The sequence below is a fragment of the Nelusetta ayraudi genome, unplaced genomic scaffold (genome assembly GCF_046127955.1).
Source record: "Nelusetta ayraudi isolate G7.1 ecotype Tasmania unplaced genomic scaffold, CSIRO-AGI_Nayr_v1 ptg000026l, whole genome shotgun sequence".
NCBI classification, from domain to species: Eukaryota; Metazoa; Chordata; class Actinopteri; order Tetraodontiformes; family Monacanthidae; genus Nelusetta; species Nelusetta ayraudi.
In genome coordinates this window covers 4,959,709-4,984,602 of record NW_027466076.1, presented here as the reverse complement: position 1 = coordinate 4,984,602, position 24,894 = coordinate 4,959,709, and the positions used below count along the sequence as shown (strand labels likewise).

The window sequence follows — 24,894 nt, the reverse complement described above, 5'->3', positions numbered from 1 at the left end:
TGCTAATGCAGCGACGGCCTCCTCACCTGCTAATGAGAGCCGTCGATTCAGACGCCACGCTTTCAGAGCCGGCGGAAGAGACAAAAAAAAAAACGGACAAATGAGGCGAATCACAAAGCTTGTTTGATTTGCGGAGGGTTCAGCCAATCGAACCACTTGGGAGTTTTTCAATTTGCAAAAAACAAATCCAAATAAGAGAATTAGCATGTCCTCCTTGAGGTGAGAGCCGGTCAGTCTTTGTCTCATTGTGTGCGACGGCCACGAGTGGAGGCTGAAAGAGACGCCAACACGTCCAGGTGTTTTGCTCCCTGTAGCGATCAGGTTTCAGTCCCCTGTGCACTGAACCAATCAATCAGTCCTTTATTTCACCAGGTAAAACCTCCTCATTGACGTTAAATGTTATTTTTCGAGAGCAACAGCAGCGGCAACAACAGCAAAAACAACCGCATTCACACGCTATGACCAGGAGCACAAATTACTCACAACATAACTGGAGAACACGACAGGTCAAAATAATTTCAAACATTTCAGCACTAACTCCACTTAAAAACAAGTACATTACCAAAGAAAGGTTATTGTCAGCCCAGGCCAAGGATGTATTATAAGAACTGGATTCAGTAGCGGTGCTCTTTCCAGTGGCCACCCGTGCTATTGCATGGTAAAAAGAAAAGTAAAACAGTTGACAGGTCGCCTCCAAGCTCAGATGTGATTCACAATAAGTCAAAAAGTTTAGCCCATCACTGCTTTCCATTGAAGTTGTTCAATCCAAACTCTCCTAGCAAAATGTCCTGAATGCTCTGAGCTTCCTCTCTTCTCCTCCTCCTCCCCCTCTCACCTCCTCTCCTTCCTCTCGTCCTCTCTCCCAGCCGCCAGCTCAGCCGTCTGGTCGAGGAACGGCGGACAAGGACCGTCGTCGCCAAACTACGAGGCTCCGCTTCACTCTCTGGTAGGCACTGAAGACCCACCTGCACACTTCACAGAGCAGCGACTTCTGTCTCACAGTTTCAGGGCTGGAAAAAAAACAATCAAAGCTGTAAAATGTCTCGTGGACTAGAGAGAAAGTGTATGGACGAGACCCAAACCCAGCCAGGACCTTCGTCTCTGGAATTCTGCCAGCGATGCTGCCACTGTAAAACATCACGTCCGACCACAAAAGTTTTTGGACACCTTTAAAGATCTTCAGCGCAATGTTAAATATTGTCATCAAATATTTGCCGATGAATCTCATCCCGGAAGTGCGTCGAGGGGCCGCGATGCTGCGGAAACGTCCAGCGTTGACCCGGATGGAGCCCCGTTTTACCACTTCATCAATAATCCATTCATAATTATGACTTATTGTCGCTTATCCCTGTGTGTAAACGCTGAGGGTTCAGTCTGAGTGCTTGTGGTTTCTCAAGCGTGACGCCAACTTTGTGCTGTGGCTCTGCAGCAGAGTCGCATCGAGGACCGTCTGGAGCGCCTGGACGACGCCATCCACGTGCTGCGCAGCCATGCGGTGGGACCGTCCACGGGCATGAGCGCCGGCCACGGCGACATGCACAACCTCATCGGACCCGCGCACACGCACAACGGCGCCATGGGAGCCCTGGGCTCGGGCTACGGCTCGGGGCTGCTGGCGGCCAACAGACACTCGCTCATGGTAGGAACGAGGCCAAGGCCTGCTGTAGTTATTATTTCATTGTTTGAAATGTTTCAGGAGAAATTAGAAATATTGCGAGCGGATTTTGAATTTAAAAAAAAAAGGAAAAAAGAAAAAATTCCGGCCGTCATGTTTTCCGTACTTCATTTAAGACTCTTTTGTTTTGGTCAACTTGAAACAATAAACATAAAGCAGCAAACAGCTGAAGGCCAGAGAGAGAGAGGGGGCGAGAGAGGGAGTGAGAGAGAGAGGAGAGAGAGAAGGAGAAAGAGAGAGAGGAGTGGAAACAGTCAGATGCCTGGATGAGTTCAGTCGAGCCGCTCTGTTTATTTGTGCTTCACATTCACGTGTCCCAACTCCCACACACACACCAGATGTTCAAGCAGGAAGCACACACACACACACACACACACACACACACACACACACACACAGAGTCAGCGTGCACATTGTAACACTCCTCCAGTTTAGGCGGCGTTATCGATCTGCTCTCTGACTGGCTCGCTGCTTTTTTTTCGTCGTTGTTGTTGTTGTTGAGTTTTCAGTGAGTGCTGCAGGCTGTAGGGGGCGCCATCGGCAGGCTGTAGCTGTTGTGATTGCAAATAGCTCAGGATCTTCTCCCCCCTCTGGTCTTTATTAAAGTATTTACTTTGAAGTGTTGTTTCCTAAATGGGGAGCACCTGTGGTACTGTGTGTGTGTGTGTGTGTGTGTGTGTGTGTGTGTGAGCTGGCTGGCTGGCTCCCACAGAGATTATCCTCTTCTCACGCACACTGTCCAGCTGTCTCCCCCCTCCCCCACCCCCCCACCGTCACCCTGTGTGTGTGTGTGTGTGTGTGTGTGTGTGTGTGTGTGTGTGTGTGTGTGTTGTTTCCTGCTCTCTCCAGTGCTGCACTAAGATGAGTCACCACCACCACCACCAACACCTTCACCTCTTGCAGCAGCAGTGTCTGCAGTGTAAATACTTGATCGTTACTCAGTCGTTGCGTTTCGTCCTCGCGCTCGACCACCAGTTGTTGAATTTGTGTCTGACTGAGTCGTCGATCTGCACACAGTGGTTCCAAATAATGCAGGACTGGTGGTTCTGCAGATAGAAATATAAACATATATATGTGTGTGTATATATATATATATACACACACACACACACACAAAAGTATTATTTATTAGTATTTATTATGTCATTAAGTAAAAGTATACTTTTTGGATGCTTGTAAAAGTAAAAGTAGTGATTCCACTCTCTCACTTTTTCACTTTAGTAAAAGTGAGACTTTCTTCTGGTTCTGAAACGTGCTGAAGTGAAAAAGTAAAAAATGTTTTTTGTTTTTTTTTTCCTTTAATAAAACAACACATTTATTGATAATTTATTTTAATTTAATTTAATGTAAAACTTCTATTCAAGTACAGAGACAAAGTGTTTGTACTTGGTTACTGCCCACCTCTGACCTCAAACTGCCGAACATTGAGGAACGAGCGCTGAAGCCAAAACATTCACATTTTTCCTCTCCTCCTCTTGTTCAGTCTGTTTTCATCATCCCTCCATTCTCCACCTCCGCCAACCTCTCTCTCTCTTTTTTTTTGCCTTTATTTTTTTTCTTTCACTCCACCTGTTTTGTCTTTTCGTCTTTTTAGGACCTTTATTGTTTTCTTTTATCCTGGTCACATGTTTGTCCGTCCGTCCTCCTGCACATGTGTTTTCCCCTTATTGCTCCACATTTTTATTAAATGTCTCAGCCCCGTGCCCATCTCTCCTCCTCTCTCACTCTCCTCCTCTCTCTCTCTCTCTTTGCTGCCTCCCTCGCTCACACACACACACACACACAGCTGTATGTAGTTTGGCAGTGTCGGGCAGAAAGCGCCTGCAGGCTGAGGTCATAACTCTGGGAAAACAGGTGGTAGACGAATGCAGCGGAAAAAGAGTGAAAAAAATATGAATGAAAAACGGAGAAGAAATGAGGTTTGGATTTTTGCGGCGGTCATCGATGAGCTGTTTGCTTTTTTTGGGAGGTTTCCTATTAACTAGCAGTCAGCCAGTCAGCCAGCCAGCCAGCCAGCCAGTCAGTCAGCCAGCCAGCCAGTCAGCCAGTCGTACATTTTGTTCCGCCCGTCTGCTGTGCTGATGATGCGTCTGGGTCACTTTAGTTGTGTGTTTTTCCCCCTGTGCTGTGGTGGAGAGTGAGAGATTGCGATGGAACGAGGGGAAAGGTTAAAAGAGAGAGAGAGAGAGAGAGAGAGAGAGAGAGGAGGAGGAGAGGAGTCTCTCCGTTTCTGCCTTAATCCATGGAGCAGGAAGTGAAATGAATCATAAGCTGCTGGGGAGGAAAAAAAACATGTAATGTATTTTAATAGCTGAGCATTACTTCCTGTTGGTAAATGTACCACTGTAGTGTTGCTCATATACTTTATGTATATATATGCACAGGTACATGTACACCAGCAGTCAACAGTTTGGACACACCCCTTGTACTGTTGACATTGCAGTTTCCCACTGAAGGCATCAATACAACGTATGAACACACATGGAACTATGGAGGAAACAAGCTCCAGAGTTCTTATAAGCTTTAGAGTTATTGATCCTGTTTTTGTTTTGTTTTTTTGCTGCATAATTTCCTCTATCTATCCATCTAATTATCTGCAGTGTAGAAAGTACTAAAGATAAAAAATAAAATAAAAAATGCATGAGAAGGTTTGTCCAAACTTTAGTTTAAATATACATTTTTACATTTATATATTTGTAACAAAAACAACATCATGTTTTTGTAGCTGCTTTTATGCCATATCATTATTTCAAGAAGTTATTTTAAGAGTACTTGTATTCATTTCTATTCAGCATATTGGCCAAAGCTACCACGACCATCGTTATTGCACATTACAAAAGATTTTTTTTTTCTTTTTTTTCTCTGTCGCTCCTTAAAGAGTCGTGTTAAAGCTCCATTATGCTGATGGCTTCCTTGTCGTTCACCTCGAGTGTTTGAATATGAAAATCTGCCTTTTATTGACATTTATGGGGACAGCGGCGCGCCGCCGTGCCGGACGCTTGTGTGCAGCCACGCGTTCATGAAGATAATTAGATAAATAAACTTTAATGACCCTGATAATTGGCAAATCAACACAGTGTTTAGTCTCGCCTTGAGTGATGAGGCAAAGGCGAAAAAAAGAAAAAATATGGGAAGCCCAACTGCGGGGAAAAAACCAATAAAAAAGCTACACAAAGAGCCCACTGTGACGTTAATACAACCATAATTTCAATTTTTTTTAGACGGATTTAAAAGGACTTTATAACTATACACTATAACTATTGAAATTCCCCCAATGTTGGATAAATAAAGGCGTTCTTATTCTTATCCTTCAGCACCACGGACAGCACCGGGACTTCAATAAAAACCCGACAGGGCTCAGTTGTGTTATTGAGGGTGTCCGTGGTGGTCGGCACCAGCAGTGTTCTGGTGGTTTGACTCAGTTTGGAGTTCATCAGTCCGACGCTGTAAAACTGAGGTGGGTTTTGTCTTCCCAGCGCAGATCCACCGAGAGCGAGATGAGTCACTCTGCTCCTTTTAATTCAGCTTTAAAGCGATGGTCCCAGCGTCTCCCACCCGAGTGTGAAATATGTCCACTTGACATATTATTTTCTTCGGCCTCTGACCTCCCTCTGTTTTCATCTCTCTCCTATATATATATTTTTTTTTCTCTCTTGACATAAAGAGTCTGTGCTTTTTCACTCAGTCCATTACCAGCGGAAAAAAAAACGCCACTGGAAAGTCTGGTGGCGCCGCTGCTACCACCACCACCAGGGGAGACCCACCTCAGCTCTCCTACTGCTTGTGTATACCAGCGTGTGTGTGTGTGTGTGCGTGTGCGTGTGTGTGTGTTGACATTACTCCAGCAGGTGCTTTCTGTCAAATGTTGAGTTTGCACCCAGAAGAGACTGCACAGTTGTAGTGGACGCACTGATTGCTGTGCGAGGCTGCGCCGGCTGGTGTATTTGTTCTGTAGATTGAAAGCAGAGTCTTGTGAACGCCAGCGTCTTGCCCCCCCCCCCCCTCCTGCAGCGAGCGGCATGTCAGAGCTGCAGAGGTGTGAATGTGAATATGCGGTTTGTCAGTTTCCTGCTCTGAGGTGATTCAGATGGACCTTTAAGGCCAAGTGTGAAATGTAAAATGTCTTTAAAACTGTGTTTACATTTTTAAGGAAGCCCAGTATTTAAAGAAGCCCTCCTGCCGAGCGCATTTATGGTACTGCCAGTATACACTTTTATTCATGTATTTATTAGCAGTTTATTAAGCGTTTACCAATACAAAAGTCATTAATCAAGCCAAATCTGACTCACTGGACCTTTCAGCACCTCGCAGGTGAATATTCCTGGTGAGAGCTCAGCTCGTTTTTATTGCTGCAGTACCTCAAGCGGCCACTGGGGGAAGAAAAAAATCGGTGCGCCGCCATATGGCCAGTCCGGTATGCGAAATTTTTTTTTTTTTTTTTTTTTCCCTAGCAGAAAACAGGGATAACCACGCCCCCTTATCATTTGATTGGTCACTGCAAAGGCTCTCACTTCTACCTCAAGTGCGCCACCTTTGGTGGATAATCATATTGATTAGAGGCAACAGTTTAAACAATATGTGGCTTCTGTGGACAACATAGAACACGGCTCCAGAGCCAATTCTCCACTCTGGTTTTTCAATTTCAGTGCTGTTCTTCGTGTCGGCACTTCCGTTAAAGTTTTTCCTTCTTATAGTGAAGTTCTTCAATGTTTTTTTATGTTTTATTTCCGCTTTATTAATCATCGCACTTTTTTCCTTCTTGGGAAAATCGATGTGAAATCAGCACGATGACCCCAAAGGTAGAAAAGAGACGTAGTAGGGACCAATCAAAAGAGTTGGGGGCGTGGTTATCCCTGTTTCCTCCGAGGAAAAGTCGTCCGGGTCACGCTGTCAGCCAATAGGACGTCTGGAAAAGTGGGCGTGTCCACCTGGCTGCGAACGAATCAGCGTTGAGAGACGTGATTTATTGATGTTTTCCGTCCTCACCGAGCAGAGCGAAGACGGAGAGATGGTGGACGGGGGGTGGTCGTTAAAAATATAAAAGTGCGCCATTAAAAATGTACACCTCACTCTCTCTCTCTCTCTCTCTCTCTCTCTCTCTCTCCCTCTCTCTCTCTCTCTCTCTCTCTCTGCTGCCATTTTACATTTGGGAGCGGCGGCTGATGAAAGGCAGCCCAGGGAACGGCAGCAGAGAGGAGACAAATAATGAAATATCTCAGGCAGGGAGCAGACGCATGGACGCATAAACAAGGGCGACACTCAGTTTCAGGAAGGCGTGCACGCACACACAAACACACATACCCACACACACACACACACACACACACACACACACACACACACACACACACACACACACACACAGATAGAAGGTAGTGCAAGGTGAAAAGCCCGTCGACATTTTGTGATATTCACACACAGACAGACAGACAGAGAGGCTGAGAGGAAGTTTGCTGTTGTGCGGGTGAGAACTGGCTGTCTGTCGGCCAGCTGGAACAACACGCACACCAGGGGGAGTTGATCCTCGACGCAACTTTATTGACAACGCAGCGGCGACGGTGGAGACATTGTGCGACATCCTGGTTAAACAGAGAAGCAGGAGATCCGGCGCAGGGTGAACAACAAGGCCCGTTTTTTTTCCCCCGACTTTTGTTGAGGTTGTTGTGTGTTTATTGTTTCAACACTTAAATATCCAGTGTGTAAAAAAAAATTCAAGGAAGCATGTTTTGCTCACTGCCACCAGCCCCAGTGGCTCAGACGATCAATCTGTGTTCAGTCAGTGTTCAGAGCGGCTCGTCAGTTTTACCTCCCAGTCAGTGGGATCCTTGTGTGAAGACTGGAATTCACTGGTGAAGGAGCTCAGGAGGAAGACAGAGAAGCAACTCTGCACCGCAGGACGCCATAGGAGAGCTGGCATGGTGCTCTCTCTCACACACACACACACACACACACACACACACACACACACACACAGCCCATCTTGTGCCAAAACAGTGAGGCCCTGCTGGAAGCTGCTCACTGCTCTGGGAATTAAAAATCCCACAATTAAACATATGGGCATTAAGATAATTGTCAGTTGTTGTGTTGTTCTGGCTGTGTGCGTGAGTGCGTGTACGTGTACGTGTACGTGTACGTGTACGTGTACGTGTGCGTGTGTGTGTGTGTGTGTGTGTGTGTGTGCTTGTGTGTGTGTGTGTGTGCTTGTGTCAGACAGATGGAAAGAACCCAGGCAAACACACACACACACACAGACAGGAACACTGGTGCAGACTTGCAGTTTTCTAATGTGCTCACTACATTAAAAACAAGAGAGTTGGTAAAAACTGTAAATAGACCTGTCAGACATGCAGGTATGAACCAGGACTGTGCACACACACACACACACACACACACACACACACACACACCTCAAGCCCTGGCTGTGTGACCAGTAGTAATGCTGCAATAGGAAATTAAAGGGAGGAAATGCGTGCGTGTGTGAGTGCGTGCGTGTCTGTGCATGTGTTTGACAGAGGGAGAGACTTTCAGTCCGTCCACATCTTACAAAAGGTAGAGGATGCCCCCAGCAGGCAGACTGGAGAACTGCGTGTGCAAAGAGAGTGCGAGAGTGTGTATGGAAAGTGTTTCTATCATGCAGTTATTATTATGTGTGACATTACTCTCTCTAATGTGTATTGAACGTAAAGAATGTATGTATATATACGTCTAACATGAAGTATTTCCTGCTGTAGAATGTGAGGACATTTTAAAGCCTCCACTTAAAATTTCTGGTTACTGAGTGGTAGAGTTTGGAGGGATGCTCTCTCTCTCACTCCCTCTCTCTCTCTGTCTCTGTCTCTCTCTCTCCCTCCCTCTCTCTCTCTCTCTCTCTCTCTCTCCCTCCAACTCTGCCATGAAAACCAGTTCTCATTAGAATAAAGTAATAACATAGGAGAAGTCACCTGTCCAGGTGAGGGTCCAGTGAGTCCTGAACCGTCCGCTCTGTTTTCCAGGTGGGCTCCCACAGAGAGGACGGCCTGCGGGCCGGCCACTCCATGGGGGGGCCTCAGGTGTCGGGCCCCCAGCTGCCCGTCCAGTCGGCCACCTCGCCGGACCTGAGCCAGCCCGACCCGTACCGCGGTAGGTCCCGCCCCCCCCAAATCCACTGCAGAGAAACCAGGAGAAACCTGTCGCTCAGCGACACCAGCAGTCAAAAGTTTGCACTCATGCTTCTGATTGAATGGTTTTTCTCTCATTTTCATGATGAGGTTGCAGATTGTCACTCAAGGCGTCAGAACTACGAATGAACACATATGGAATATGTATTCAACAGAAAAGTTTGAAATAACTCAAGTTTTATATTTTCTAGATCTAGAATCTAGATCCACCCTTCATATAAAACATCACATATTGAGGTATTTAGATTTTTTTCTTCTTTTGCCACATTAATCCACATATCTTGCTCATATATTTGGTGTCTTCACTGTGTATCTACAGTGTAGGTGGCAGTCAGGATGAAGAAGAAACAGCTGTGTCCAAACTTTAGACTGCTGGTTACCTGAGCTTCATTGTTCTGTGAATATGGAGGCTTGCCGGTGTGGTTTTTACTTCTTTAATCGTCACTAATTAATACTATACAATGAATAACTTCATATTGCACACATGCAAAATTGAATTTCAAAAAAAAAAAAAAAAAAACTCATCAAAATAAATCTAAATAATTAATATCTAAGAATCTTATGGCTCTATTTTATTTGCAGCCTTCTGATTTTAATTTCAACAGTAATCGTTTTCCATCAGCTGATAATACATTAAAAATAACAACAATAAACCGATCAAGCAGTGATAATATCCTTCAATGAACGTCCTGTCCCGACTGAGTTGAGGCTTAGTAGTAGAGTTCAGAACAGTCAAACCACAAACCACTCCAAAAAGAATCAATAAAGACAAAATGATGATGAAAAGTATTTAGTAGAAGAAGAAGAAGAAGAAGTTTTTCAGAGCAGGATCCAGAACTTGAGAAAATGTTTTCTGGCGTCGGAGCAGGCGAGGAGCTCAGCTGGTGGAGGGAGGGCGGGGGGGGGTGTCGACGGAGCCTGGCGAAGGGTTGGGTGGAGGGAGGGGGGGAATAAATACAGCACATGCAGTATGAATATGGAGGAGGGAAAAGTGTATATGAGCGCCGTGCAGCAAATTAGCCCTGAGCTCGCTGCTGTTTAAAGGCTGAAAATGAGTGAGCTGGCAGCCGAGCTGCAGCCAGCAGGCACACACAGCCAAGTGTGTAATGAGGTGAGAGAGGGAGAAACACACACACACACACACACACACACACACACACACACACACAGTTTGCCAGGAGAAGTTTTCCCCCTCAAACACACACAGTCGTACGACTAAATGGTGCAAACCCATAAACCAAGTCTCTCTCTCTCTCTCTCTCTCTCTCTCTCTCTCTCTCTCTCTCTCTCCCTCTCCCTCTCCCTCTCCCTCTCTCTCTCCCCCAACTCTCTCCCTCGCTCCCTCTCTCTCTCTCTCCCTCTCTCTCCCTCTCTCTCTCTAAATGAAGTTCATATAACAAACGTTTTACGAGGACAACCCCCCTTCCCCCCGACCCCCACTAACACACACACACACACCTGGACGCCTCCCCCCCACCACGACTTTCTCCAACCTCCTGTTTCCTCTTCTTCCCATTAGCTAGAGTGCTACACGTCTGCTTCTCTCGTCCGCTCATCCCTCGTTCACACGTGCACACTGCGGCTCTCTGCTGTGCACCCAGTACCTGGCTGGGCCTCATTTTCCAGTAGCCTGACATTTGTTCTGAAAACATCCTTCTTTTGATTGGTCAGATCAGATGAATGTTAGCTTTTCGTGATCCGTTAGCCGTCAAAATCACAGGAAATAAAAGCTTGACAATTTTCACTCTATGGGTAATGAATCTAAATTTAAAAAAAAAAAAAACTTTCAGTTTCTTAAAAATTTCGGACATTTTTTTTTTTTTTTTCATGATATTCAAATTTTTTTGGTTGCCCGCACACCACAACTGCTCGGAATAACGAGAGCAACCACATCACTGCTGGTTCAGTTCAGGCTGTTTAACTGAACTGAAGCCGCCTCGGAAATGCTCAATACACGTGTTGTGCGTTCAGGACAGTGGCGGCGGAGACTGACGGCGCTCAGGCCGACGAGAGGGAGGGATGGAAGGAGGGAGGGAAGGATGGAGGCAGGGAGGGAGGGAGAGAGGGAGAGAGGGACGGGGGATAGAGGGATGGAGTGAGGGAGGAATGGAGGGAGAGAGGGTGGGAGGGATGGAGTGAGAGAGGGTGGGATGGAGAGAGAGAGTCTTCACAGAGGAGCCTTTATTCCAACGTCTGTATGGATCCTTCACTGGGACGCTGCCAACTCCTCAGCCAAACACACACACACACACACACACACACAGACACGCTGCGTTCCCACACACACACACACACACACACATGCAGGTCGGCCATTTTGAATGGGCTGCTGCCTGACTGGAGGCATTTTGTGCGCAGCTTTGGAGCGACGGCTGCGTCGTTCGGTCCGTGTGTCTGTTGTGTGTATTTTTTCTTTCCGCCCCCCCAACAGCCGCACAGTGTTGTTGTTGTTTTTTTCCGCGTATAAATAGCCACATTTGAGAACGTTGAGATTTTCCCCCGATGGTCTTCAAGGAAACCCTGAACAGGCACAAACAAAGGGGCAATGAGAAAATGATGATGACGATGATGATGATGATGATGATGATGATGATGTCAGTAAAGTGAATATTCCAGTCTGTCTCCAGGAGACGGTGGCGGTGCCATCATAGCTTCACAACCGTAGTTCATCTTCACCGTCCACTAACTCCCTCTGCTGCTCTCTGTTGCCGCCCTGCAGCTGCAGCTCTGTCAGGAGGCCTCCAGGGCCAGAGCACCTCCTCCGTCAGCTCCGAGATCAAGTCGGAGGACGAGGGCGACGAGAACCTCCTGCAGGACTCCAAGTCCCTGGACGCCAAGAAGGAGGACCTGGACAGCAAGGACCTCAAGTCTATTGAGAGGTTAAGATCTAGATAACCCCGCCCACCTCAGACGTTCGCTTCCATCAAACATCTAATTCTCTTATTCCCTTCTTCACATCACACCCAGCAGCTCCCAGGCCTCCTTCCCAAAATTCTAATGCACAAATTAACCAACAGAATTACATTTTTTGCCATTTAAAAAAAACATGTTTTAAATAAAGTCAAATAGAATCGAGATTTATTGACGGTTGTACAAGTTTAAAACCGGTTAAAACGGTTCATTGGAATTCTTGTGCGTTTCCCGGAGTCAATATGAAGATGCTAATAGATACGTGTGGGAGGAGTTTCAGTCTCTTCAATCAATCCTCACTCTCTCCCCCTCGCTCGTCCCCGCAGCAACAACGACGACGAGGACCTGACCCCGGAGCAGAAGATGGAGAGGGAGCGGGAGCGGAGGATGGCCAACAACGCGCGGGAGCGCCTGCGCGTGCGCGACATCAACGAGGCGTTCAAGGAGCTGGGCAAGATGGTGCAGCTGCACCTGAAGAGCGACAAACCTCAGACCAAGCTGCTGATCCTGCACCAGGCGGTGGCCGTCATCCTCAGTCTGGAGCAGCAAGTCAGAGGTCGGTGACTCCACACCTCCCAACCTGGCAACCTTCTTCACAGAACACCGTACATGTCTCAAGAACGCATCTGTGAACTCAATGCTGCTTCTTCTTCTTATTATTATTATTATTATTATTATTATTATCATTATTCTCCTTCATTTTTAGAACCATGAGCTTGAGTTGAAAGTTTTCAATGATGAACTTGCAAACTCAAGTAGTTCACTTTAAATTTGGTGAACTTTCCCAACACTGTCCGTGATATCGCCCAGACTCAGAATGCTAACTATCGTCTACTTTCACTCATCCTGCATCACCGATGAGATGTTGTGTGCTCTGTTCTTTGCTAAGTCGTCGCAAAGCCCTCTAGTGGACGAACCCTGAAGTCAAACTGCTGGCTCGAGAAATAGTTTTAAAATCTGGCAAATATCTGCAAGTTTGTGAAACGGAGGCTCAGTTTTGGTGTTTGGTCTGCTGAGCTTCAGTCTGACAACTGTTTTCTTTCTTGCAAACTGACCCCCCCCCCCCCACTCTGCTGACTCTCTCCCCAGAGCGGAACCTGAACCCCAAGGCCGCCTGTCTGAAGCGGCGCGAGGAGGAGAAGGGGACGGTGACGTCGGACGGCGCCCCCCTCTCGCTGGCCGCCGCACACCACGCAGCAGCCGCCATGGGCGACGGGTCCAACCCCCTGGGACAAATGTAAAATGCAGCAACATCTCCTCCCCCCCCCCGACCCCCCAATGGTCAGATTTCACTTAGAAACGAATCTGCTGTTGTACCTTTAGTCAAAAACAACTAAACAAAACCAACACATCCAGAAATCACTGACAAAAGACAGAATCACATGAAAATCCCCAGAGTCCCTTTAGCTTCCAGTGAGGAACATTGCACAGTGACGTTTCACTGTTTATCACTACAACATGGAGAAGTTGTTACGGCAAAGACGATATTTTTGGTCTAAAAAGTTGTTGTCTGCGTTCATTTTGTCTCCCTCCTTCCCTGTTAGAGAACGCAAAAGCAAAATGTTTTCCAAATCTAGTTTTGCCTCTGTGTGTGGAACGGTTGCGAGAACATTTTTTCGGAATAAATCTTTAGTTGCAACTGTTAAAAGGGACGTTAATGTTTCTGCAAGTGCAAGAATTTAGCTTTCCTTTCTTGTCTTCTTTGTGCGTCGCTGATGCAGCCAAAACATTTTTGAACACACAAAAAAGATCTTAGCTTAGGGTGTCCCTAAACTTTTATTCCCGCAGTAATTTCATTCTAAGAAAAGTTTATCTTTTTTTTTTTTTTTTTAGTTGAATCAGTGAAATATTCCTCTGAAAAAGTCAGCCAAAAAAAATGTCTCGGAAAAAAAAATGAAGCCAAGTTAAGCAGGAGGCAAAATCTTTCAACCGACTCAATTCCAGCTTCAACTGGATTCATCTCAATGGGAAACATTGCGCTGTTCACACGGTCGCAGAGAAAGTGAGAATGGACGCAGGCAACAGCAGTGACACCAGAGCGACACTAGAGCGGCGCTGCAGCGCCGTCATCCATTTGGCTCAATTGGTTGCGCTGACTTGACCAATGATTATTCATCCAAGCAGCTTTAGAGGGGCAGCGTGTGACCTCCCATCTGGTCCGGGTACAATTTAACAACAGATTGGCAGTAAGTGTGACTGGTGTTTGAGTGGTGGCGCTGTTGATCACTTTTTCTGTGGGGTTTTTTTTGTGTTTTTTTTTGTTTTGTTTTGTTTTTCTGCTTCTGTTTTTTCTGCAGAATTTTGACGAAGATTAAATTAAATGTTAGATTCAAGATTAAAGATTAAATTGGAGAAGTGACGTTTAAATTAATATTGGAAAGAAAAAGCAGATGCACAATAATCAGGTGATGTCCAGGTTTGCCAAAAACCACTTTGCTATTGCAAGTGAGCATAGAACTGCATATTGTTCCTCCTTTTTATAGATATAGATGCTTATTACAGCTGTTAGAAATCCCAAAGATTGAAAGAATCCACCACCAATTGACTCAATTTAATTTTCAGATTTGATTTGTGTGAAAGTGTGCGCTTGTCACAATGAGAAAAATTGAATTGAAAAATTGAATTGTGGCTCCGCCCCCTCAGGTCCAAGGTGCCGGAGTTCATCAAGATGATGAGCGACCACTTCCTCTGAGGGACGACAGACCTGGCAACCCAACCCAACCTTGACCCTGTTGCTGCTTTTTCTTTTTTTTCTTTTTCTTTTTTTTTTTTTTTGCCTGACCAATCAGATTTCTCTGGAACTTCAGCCTGGCCAATTAGATCAGACAACCCCCCCACCTCCCCTCACCTATCACCTCTGACCCTCCTCTTCGCCACCACCCCCTCTCCCCCCCCTCCCCCCCTCCGAGAGAGCACAGATTGCAGCCGCCCTTTCCGCTCGCTCCAAGCGGACGTTACTTTGCCGCTGCTGGAGCGCCACCTGCTGCGGAGTGGCGACTGTGCACGGTGATCTTTTTGGACAGCCGGCGGACAAAGTTGACGACGACGAGGGATTTTATCTCCACGCACGGCTGGTTTCATCCGCAGCGTTGCCCCTTCGAGAGAACGAGAGCGGCTCTGAAAAACGACTGCAGACGACAAAAAAGGAAAAGATGAGGTGGAAAAAAGCAAAAAACTCATGGGTGCGTGAAGGGAGGCTGTTGGAAAAAGGGAGCCAAAACATATCACAATATAAGTGTTGGAAGTTTTCACGTCGGCCTCTCGGCCCAACCTGCGACTGAACGGCGACCCACCCCAACCCCTGAACGCCACACTGGGGATGAAGCGATGAAGCTGTGCCTGATCCGCCCCTGAAGAAAAAGACACAGACGAGAGGCTGCGGAGGATCGTCATGGGATTGTCATGGGTACCGATACCTGATACTGGTATCGGTACCGATATCCGATACTGGTATCGGTGCATCCCTAGTTTTGATGTTAACAGACACACATAGTCTCACACGATTAGACAAAGAGCAAAACTTCCGACTGACGACTTGCAGCGACCAATTTCCAACGTCTAAAAGTGCACGTTTTGCAATCGATTCGGCCCATTGCGGAAATGCAAAAAAAAAAAAAAAAAAAAGAGGGATCACATTGAAAGAAAAGTGCTGGAGTGTCACTCAGACTTCCCCAGAAACAGCTGAGAGCCCAATCACTCCACTATTCCACATTCAGTACATTCCCTGATTCCTGGAGATGCCTGAGCTGAGGGGGGAGGAGTCAAGGGGAGGGGGAGGGGGAGGGGCCCCATGGCGACAAACACGCAACAGCAGCCTGAGAAAATCCTGAGAAACAATAAAAGTCTGGAGAAAGTGGACAAAGCTAAAGAACAATCAGCTGAGTAGAACCTCTGAGCCCAGAATCAGAACCTTCAGAACCTTCAGAACCTTCTGGTTGGTGTTTGCCAAGAAACAAACCGACATGTTTGTATGTTTCATGCGATTTTCCGAAACTTCCAAAAAAAATTCCCGAGCTCGCTTCATTCCCGAAAAACCCCAATTATCAGACAATCAAAGGATTTTTTTCATTTCTTTTTTTTTAAATTAAAATCCTGATATTTCAAGGCCCCAAAAAATATCCTTTTGCGTGCATCACAAAATTGAATGGATAAATAATAGGTGGCGCGTGCGCAACATGGCCTAGTGGGGGCAACATTGCTGAGCACACCTTTTCTCACTGGATGTCACAAGTTGGCACCGCTTGCCTCCGTCTCTGGAGACACCGGCTCACGTTTACAAGGAGACAAAGCAAAGTGGAGGTTAGAACCTGGCTTGTTTTGACAGAGAGACGTCTCATTCCGAACCCAACCTCCTTTTCACTCATTCATCTGCTCCGTGTCCAAACGTTCCCGCCGCTCCGTCTCTGCCGCTTCGCTCGCACCGAGACTTTCAGCTTTCCGTTTTTTGCAGAGACAAAATAATTTCCTTCCTTTTTTTTTCTCCGCTGAACAGTTAGAAGCACACAAGCGTTCAACAGTTTCTGCATTCAAAGTTAATTCATAGTTCGTAGTTAGTTCATTATAAGCTTCTTATAATAGAGTTCAATGCAGGAATGGGTCACTGTTTCAACAGCAGCGTAGGTCCATTTAGAGAGCATCAATGATGAATCAATGAAAACTAAAGACGCAGAGCGGAGATTAGAGGGAAACAACATCTGATCGTCTGAACGAGCGATCGTGGGTTTTTTTTTGTTGTTGTTGTTGTTGTCGTTTTTTCCTAAATTAATGAAGGCCAAGGAGTGAAACTGGTTCAGGACAGCGAACGACAAGCTCAGGACGGCGCTTTGGGACCAGCAAGGACGAAAGTTACGACAGTTAAGTTCAAAGGGGGGGGGGGAAAAATGAATCACGTTCGTGGCGCTCCGGCCGCAATCGGAAAAAAAAATCCCATTTTTAGTCGGGCGAACGTCGGAAGCCTCTTTGGTTCCCAGTTGTCGTCTTTCTCCGCTCGACTCTTAAGCCTTACGCCAGCGTCCGACCACACCCCCCTCCCCCACCACACACCCCAACCTCCGGCCCCTCCCCCATCCAACCTCCCCCGCCCCCCTCCCCCATCTGAGCATTCCCACAGATGCAATCTGAACGTTTCACAATTGTACCAACGTGCCTTTCTTAGAGTTCATATCATTGGAGTTGCCAGAGGAGGACACTGACCTGGTCTTTTCATAGGATGCAAGCTTAGGGAAAGCTCTTCTTAGTCGTTAGCTTCTATGCAGTCAGGTTTTTTACCAGACCTGGGAATTTAAAAAAAGGTGAAAAAAGAAAAAAAAAGGAAAAAAAAAAAGTATTTTTTGGATTTAAGAAAGAAAAAAAAAACCTAAACTGTATTTAATGTACTGTATGCTTATATGTAAGTAGGCAAACGTGTTTTTTGGCTTCGAGGCCGATGAGACGGCGATTTGACCCTGGCGAGACAAGCCCCTCCCCCTCCTTCTTCCCCTCCTTCCCCCTGTCAGCCCCCTCACCCCGTCCCCCACTCCTCCATAACCCCCCCGCCCCCACTCCCTGTTTCCCACGGTGATCAATGCGTCTCTTGTATCATAGCTTCTTCTCAGCTTTTTATCAATATTTGATGGGCTTGTTCGTGAGCCTCTGTAGTCTTCAGTACAAAGTGTGTGGTCACATGTTGTAAAACTGACTTGTTGGTTTTTTTTCTTTTTCTCTTTCGCTCCCTTTTTTAAGACTTTTTTTTGGGTCGGTTCTCTTATTATTACTTTTTTTTTTTTTTTTTTGGTCTGTTCTGGTTTACATGTCTATTATAAGAAAATGTAAAAAAAAAAACAAAGAAACAAAAAAAAGACAAAATAAATATAAAAGGAAAAAAAACAAACAACCCGATTAGTAAAGTGACAGCATTGTTCTCTGTCGGTCGTCTCTTCTTTTTTATTTTGACGTAGTCAAAAAATTCTACCCAATCAGCAGGAAGGTGTGGAAACTGGAAAAAGAATCTATTTGAATAAATCAATCTATATATAAATGTACAAAAAAATTATATACATTATATAAGGAGGGTGCCATTTTCTTCTGTTATTTTCTTATCAGCTGTCAAAGGGTTTTGCTCTGGGAAGATTCTTCTCCTTCTTCTTCTTCTTCTTCTTCTTCTTCTTCTCTTACTCCTTCTTCTTCCTCTCCTTCTTCTTCCTCTTCTTCTTCTTCTTCTTCTTCTTCTTCTTCTTCTCAGAGAGCCAATTGGCAGAAGTCGACGAGGCCCCTCAAGTGTTACCATTTTTTTTTTTTTTTTTGGACTGACTTTGTCATTTATCACCGCTGTTGCCGTGGCAACGACCCCTCCGAGCAGTACGGCAATCCGCAAAGGACAAAAACGGAAAAAAAATGGGGACTGGAGTTTCAGAGTTTAGCTCCGCGAAGCGCGATCGACCCCCGAGGCGACGACCACGACCACGACGCAACCACAGACATTTGTAAATTGTATGCAAAAACAAAAAAAAAGGCAGACTTTACCATTATTTTGAACTTGTGTATGTAAAAGTTATATTTTTACATGTAGACTGTTGTTATTTTGTGTTCTAGGGGGGGAAAAAAATGTTGTATGTTTTTTTCTTTTTTGTTAAAAAGATGAAAAAGTTAAAATTCCGTGTGTGTTGAAAAAAAAAAGATTTGTCACATTTTGAAAATGTAGTGAGGTCGAGATTTTACGAGTTTTCTTTTTTTTCTCTCTCTCCTGCATAATGTTTATTATCTGTGGGGAACATTTTTGATGGTTTGTAAGGACGAATCAAACATCATATAAAAAAAAAAAGATATATGATATTTGTTCAATTCTCCGCGCCTCATAACATTACCATTTTTTTTGAATTGTATTTTTTGCAGATAACTGTGTAAATAGTCATGGAAAACCTTTTTTCCTGTGAGGCGAGAACTCGATGACGCCGACGCCGTCGACAACGACGGCGACGGCGGATCTCTCATTTTGATTTTCTCGTGAGGTTGTGTTTGTCTGGTTTGTCGCCAGGTGCCAAATTTTCAACAAATTTTCAAGCGTGAGTCAAGTTTTTGTCTTTGCACAACCGAATCACCGGCCAATCAGAGTCAACGCGAGTCTTTTTCCCAACGTGAACGAACAAACGAAAAGGGGGAAGCTCGCAAACGACCGACCGACCGACCAAAAATACATTTCCTTTAGGGACGGAAAAAAAAAAGGCTGTATATGTTTATAAAAATGGCATCTTCTCGAAATGCTTTTTTTAGGAGAATAGTACAAAATTATTCTTAATTTAATCTTTTTTCTTTTTAAATTATACTAAAAAAAAGATTTCTCACCCAAAGAGAGTCGGTTGGTTGGTTGACTGGGGTTCCGCCTGGCTCTGACTCCGGTGCATTTGGATTTTTCTTTTTTTCTTTTCTTTTTTTTAGAATTGTTTGAACAGAAGATCCTCAGCACCTGATTGGACATTAAGAAATGAACATTTTGAGGAAAAAGAAAGAAAAAAAGATTTGTGTGTTGCTATTAAAAAACAAAAAAAAACAGCCGGTCATCAGCAAACAATCCTATCAGCTGTTTCCCCAAAAAGATATCAGGCAGTGCAAGGCAGTTTCAGTCTGTTTTTTTTGTTTGTTTGTTTGTTTTTTTAAGTGTTTGCCATTAAAATTTAGCTTTTTATATCCAAAAAAAACAAGACAAGCTGCTCGGAATTGGACCTAGGTCAAACACGATGATTGAATCTGTCGGTGTAAGTGCTAAATGTATTTTTTAAGTAATGTTTCTTTTTTCGTGATGCTTCATTTCATTTCATATTTTCTCTTTGTTCTATAATCAAGTCATCTCCCAGCTTACAGTATCCTCATGTTTATGTTACCCCTGATGTTTCTATTAGCCAAAATGTAAACTTTTTTTTTTTTTTTTACTTTTTCTTTCCCCTCGTTCTTGTTGTACATATGCACCTCAGTTCTCTTTTTTCAGTGACTGTGCCATGAGCTTTGTAATCTGTTACTCTGTACCAGTTTTACTGCAATAATGAGTTAAATTCAAAATGGGCACTCCTGTCCTTTGTTTTGCATAAAATGTGATGAAACAACAGAACAATTTCTCTAATTTCCCATATTACACAAACTCATTTCAATAAACCCACACGTATGCAGGGCTCTACACGTGGGCAATTAAAAAACATTTTAAAAGGATAACAGTTTATTACAATGGCATTTAAAATATTTTTTTTCAAATAGCGAAATACTAATAATAATAATAGCAAAGAAGAATAGAATAGAAGAAGAGGTTCTCAGTCAAACAACAGGTGACGACAAAAAATACAAGGTGATTATCTGAAGTCGAGGCAATAAGAAAGAAATTCAACGTACAAAAATAATTATGAATATTACAAATGAGTGGGAAAAAAACATTTGTACATTGGTAAAGTTAGTTATAACTAATTATGTAGTTCTAAAACATACCAAACCATACCATAATAATTTCCTTCTAACAATATATATTTTATTCACAAATGTAGATGACATCAAATTCTGATGCACCAAATTAAATGTTAAATACACACACATATATACATATATATATATATATATATATATATATGTGTATATATATATATATTTATATATATATATATATATACATATATATATATATATATATATACATATATACATATATATATATATATATATATATATATATATGTATATATATATATATATATATATATATTTATACATACAAACAAACTGTAGCAAACTGGTTGCCCTACGTATAACTCAGCACCAATGAAGTGGCTCTGAGGTTAAAAAAGGTCGGTGACCCCTGACCTGGAGTGTGTAGACACACACATGTTGCCAGGTGTGGTGGGTTGGGACTATTATGAAGCTCCGAAAGATTTTCCCACTTAAAATGCAGCTTGTTTCCATTCGGTCGCTCTTGAGCGGCGCTTTATGACAAACTGTATGCAATATGCTTTAAAGGCTGTGTAACATTTGGCTTCATTTATAATTTATATATTGGTAAGAGCTTAACATGCTGCCCATAAATACATGAACAGAAGTGTGTACTCACAGTATAATTAAAGTCATTTGGTTTTCCTACCCATAGAACGTTTTTTATATTTCTGTAAGAATATCCATCGATCAATAAGGGTGCCAGTGCTCCCAGTTAGCTGCTAACTTGCTTCGCCATATTTCTAAGGAAGCCTGGTGTGGACAATCCAGCAGCCTGACAGGGCGACTGCCCGCGTCCTCGAATAAACCACTGAAGAAGAAGGTGGACGAGGTATCCAGGTGTGTGCTCACAGGCCACTGTAGCTCACTGGCGAGCTCGGGAGAGGGAGGTTACGGAGTCCGTAAGGAAAATTCAATGAAATCTATAATGTAACCACTTGATGTCACTGTTTCATCTTAAAAATCTCCAAATATTACACAATTTTTAACGTTTTTTTGTGTTTTCCCTAAATCGCCTTTAATATTCACGCCGTCCTTTCACTCGGGGCTCACGTGTCGAGACCTCGTGTGTCTTTTTCCTGCTGGCCTCACCTTTTGTGCCCGCTCTATCTCGTCGTCACCACCTTGGCCCGTAACACACCTACAGAGGCAACACGCTACGTCATGGACCTTCGCAGAGAATCGTCTCTTTATTGAAACGAATGGCCTCACTAAACCCTGTGATCCTTCATCCTGACTCATCCGTCTTCTGGCTTCAGGCAGCACCAGGTGACGTCGGCCTGCGAGCCGCGTCAATGAGCGCTGTTTTATGGGCTGATTGTCACTCTCACTCCACTCACTCTCACAGCCGCTTCCACTCAGCACCTGCCAACGCCTCCAGCCCTCCTCTACACACCGTCTGCGAGGGTTCCACTCTTTCTTTTTTTTCCCTTTTCACCCGTGTGGAACCTGGAAGTGAAGTCGTTTCGATATTAGTCAGCGAGTGAAATCTGCGTCATAACGCACGTAAAGGATTCCATCGATCCCATTGGCACATTGGAGAACATTAGTCCCGACTGCTATCACAAGCAAAGTAAGGAAGATGCTTTGTTCAATTAAAAATAAATAAATAAATAAATCATTCAATTAATTTGAAAGACGTCTAAACACAATGTAAATTTGGGATTAAGCCAAGTTGATGAGACAGATGTTGAACCATGTTGCTCGTCGCCCACAAGTCATATGACACACTTGATTTTTAATTTAGTAAAAAGTGTATATACAGTTGCACCATCATCATAAAAAGCACCACTGGACGACCTGAATGTAGCGGGAGGATTTCATGAAGTCCTCATGGTGGTCACAGCTCCTTCAGTCTTATTACAAATTGGATGTCTCAGCTGTTTCTGTGTGACCTCTACAAGAACAGGACCTCACTTTGAGAACTGTGAGTTCTCGGTGAACTCCCCTGCAGATAAGACTAAACCCAGAGCAAATCATCTCGCTGACTGCACTGCTCAATAAATATTTGAAACAGCCTTCTTTATTTCCTGTTTGACTCCAGTGTGTTGCTTCAACTTCAACATGTGTTTCCCCCCGTTGGCCACCTGGTTAAATAACTGTGTAAGGCAGAAAATCCCCACCCAGAGAGTTCAGTTCCAGTGTGACGGTCTTGTGGGCCGGGAAACGTTGGACTGGAAACAGTGCCAGGTTAATTATTAGCGCTGCCACTTCAGATGAAAATGCCTTATCATGGTCTTGGTTGTCAGACTGTGACATGACATTCACATTATGACATTTACAGCAGGCGCGACAGTATCCTTTGGGAAATAGACTGCAGAGTCCTATGCCTGACCGTTGCTTTCTGGTTGTTTTGTTTAAATATATCAGTACTGGATATTTTGCTTTGCGTTCACATCCAAAGCATCATTTTGCTCCGTGATATATAATAACCTGATAGAACTTTTATGTATTGTCACTAGGACTCTATCTGGCCTGTCTCTTTTTTGATTGTGCACTTAGGGACGACTGAAAAAAATGTAGCATTTTGTAAAAGTTGATTTGCTTGATTCGATTGATGGAAATTGTCTTAGCATTACTCGTATGACAGTTAACTATAGCATGCTTCACCAAAACAGCCTGTTTGTCCACCTAGTCATCCATCCATCCATCCATCCATCTATCCATCCATCCATTGGGGATTAACTCAGGATTAAGCTTCGAACATATTCAGTTTCCACAGTGGGGCCATGAACCTTGTTTGTTGAGGCAGGAGTGCTAATTGCTTAACTTCCAGAACCAACATCATCGTCATGTTGACAGTTGTAATAATGTCATCACTGCATGTAATTGGCCTGCATAATTAGGTCATATCATAGTATAGTATATAGTTATTTACCTATTTAGCAATCCTGTAAGTCATCTTACACACGATGCTGTTTAAAATGAGGAAATGGCACCAGTTGATGAAGACATGAAGCCACACTTTAAAGTTACAGGCGTCACTGAGTCCTGTTTAAGTGCACATATTCAGCGCGGTCATATTTGGAATCAGTGGTAACCGCATCGACATATGTGGAGGATATCAGTTCTGCTGGGGTTAATATCGATTCTCCCTTCTTTCTTGGCATTTTGCTGCAGTTTGAGGCACATGTTCTGCTCCAGGACTGAGGCTCTTGCACATGTAGGAAGTCTCACACCTCTACTTGCTTGCAACCTCCTGGCTGTCCTATTGTAAACAAACAACACAACGAAACAGTGCAAGACAACACGCGAGTTATAAAGGAGTAAATATGATGCCTCCCCTCATGGAGCCCCACAGTGTAACGTGTGAAGGAAACAGGCAAAAACACAACGTCGATGCATTCGGAAGAACATTTTTTTCTCCTGCTAGTTGGAAACAACCAATCTGTAACAGCGACTCTGGGGAAAGTTTGTCTTTCACTCATCTTATGTAAGATGTTGCAGCAGCGTGAGTTATCAGAATGTGAGTAAAGGTTGTGTTATGGAGACGCTCCCAGCTCCCAGCTCCCAGCGTGCCCCTGTGAGCTCCAGTCCCGCCCTGAACCATCGGGCATCGCGGAGCTCTTGGCCAGTCGAGGAAAACGAGGGTGCTGTGTTCTGCACATCAGTGCCACTGTAGGAAAACAGACGTGCGAGATGATGAAATGGACCTTGGCATGCTGCTTTTTCCATCAGTAGCCGTCTGTGAACACATGCTCGGGCCACATGTCATGCAAACTGCCATGTTCATTGTGTCCACTTGTATTTTCAAAACCATGCAGAAGGAAAACCCTTGGTTTCTCTTTAATTGCAGTTTATTTTCAGTTGTTGTCTTCACTGTGTCCAGTGACTGGAATAACTGGGCTTGATTGATCTGTTTGGACACGAGATTACGAATTATGAAGTCGATCATGAAGTCGACGACAGTCTGGAGCGACGCTGAATGCTGCAAATGCTTCTGATTGCAGTTTTAATATGGACAGTGGACAATGTGTACACTTAAGAGTCACGTGACGCATTCCTCCACTTCAGGTTTCAGTAAACGTCTCTCTTTAAACTCGGTCATTTCCTAAGCTGCCACCACTATTTGACAGCAGTGGTTACTTCAAATTGAGCAAATTATAGTCAGTCTACAAAACCTCTCTGTGGCCGGACTGAGACTTTCGACTGCACTTGACCAGCAAAGTGTCTGTTATTTTCCTCCGCACTCAGCCAGCGGGTGTCCTTCCAGACATCCAGACCCGCTGGCTGAAAACAACGACAGGCCTTGTTGGAAGTGTCTTCTCTCTTGTTCGCGACATCATCCATTCAAAAGCACAAGCGGAGACTCACAAACTCACAAAGTCAATCAAATTGAATTTAGAGTTTCATTGAATTGTTAGTTGTGGTCTGTTCTGTTGTGTGCATTGGCAGATATTTGGATAATGTCACACTCAGTTAAAGAAAGTCCTGTGTTTTATCAAGACGTAGACGTCAATTGCAAAACCAATCTTTCCGTATCTGCATCTGCCTTCGCTCTGATGTACGAGCTTTGTGTGGACGCGTTAAAATTGCAACCACAGACCTTGTTCTTTATTTCAAACATCCACTAACCTTTGGTTTTGCAGGAATGAAAGTGAACAATTGAACAGATATTTCTTTCAAATGAAATCTAAATATTTCCGTCTTGGCATCTCAGAGGCAGGCTTGTCTGAATTCTTCACAGAACAACAGAGGAAGAGTTCGCAG

The 24,894-nt window shown here is 44.3% G+C and overlaps 1 protein-coding gene across 7 annotated transcripts in view; it reads left to right on the top strand.

Moving 5' to 3' along the window:
- The window catches only part of tcf4 (transcription factor 4), a 166,785-nt gene extending 149,188 nt beyond the window's left edge, over positions 1-17,597 (top strand). For 6 of the 7 annotated variants that reach the window (XM_076029270.1, XM_076029272.1, XM_076029269.1 and 3 more), the window contains 7 exons: positions 867-946; positions 1,430-1,639; positions 8,668-8,794; positions 11,552-11,711; positions 12,069-12,298; positions 12,832-12,979; positions 14,386-17,597. In XM_076029270.1, the coding sequence (XP_075885385.1) occupies positions 867-946; positions 1,430-1,639; positions 8,668-8,794; positions 11,552-11,711; positions 12,069-12,298; positions 12,832-12,979; positions 14,386-14,434 (1,004 nt within the window). In that variant the 3' untranslated portion in view covers positions 14,435-17,597. The remainder of the gene's footprint in view (positions 1-866; positions 947-1,429; positions 1,640-8,667; positions 8,795-11,551; positions 11,712-12,068; positions 12,299-12,831; positions 12,980-14,385) is intronic. The other variant, XM_076029268.1, reaches the window with a different exon arrangement.
- The last annotated feature ends 7,297 nt before the right edge of the window (positions 17,598-24,894 follow it).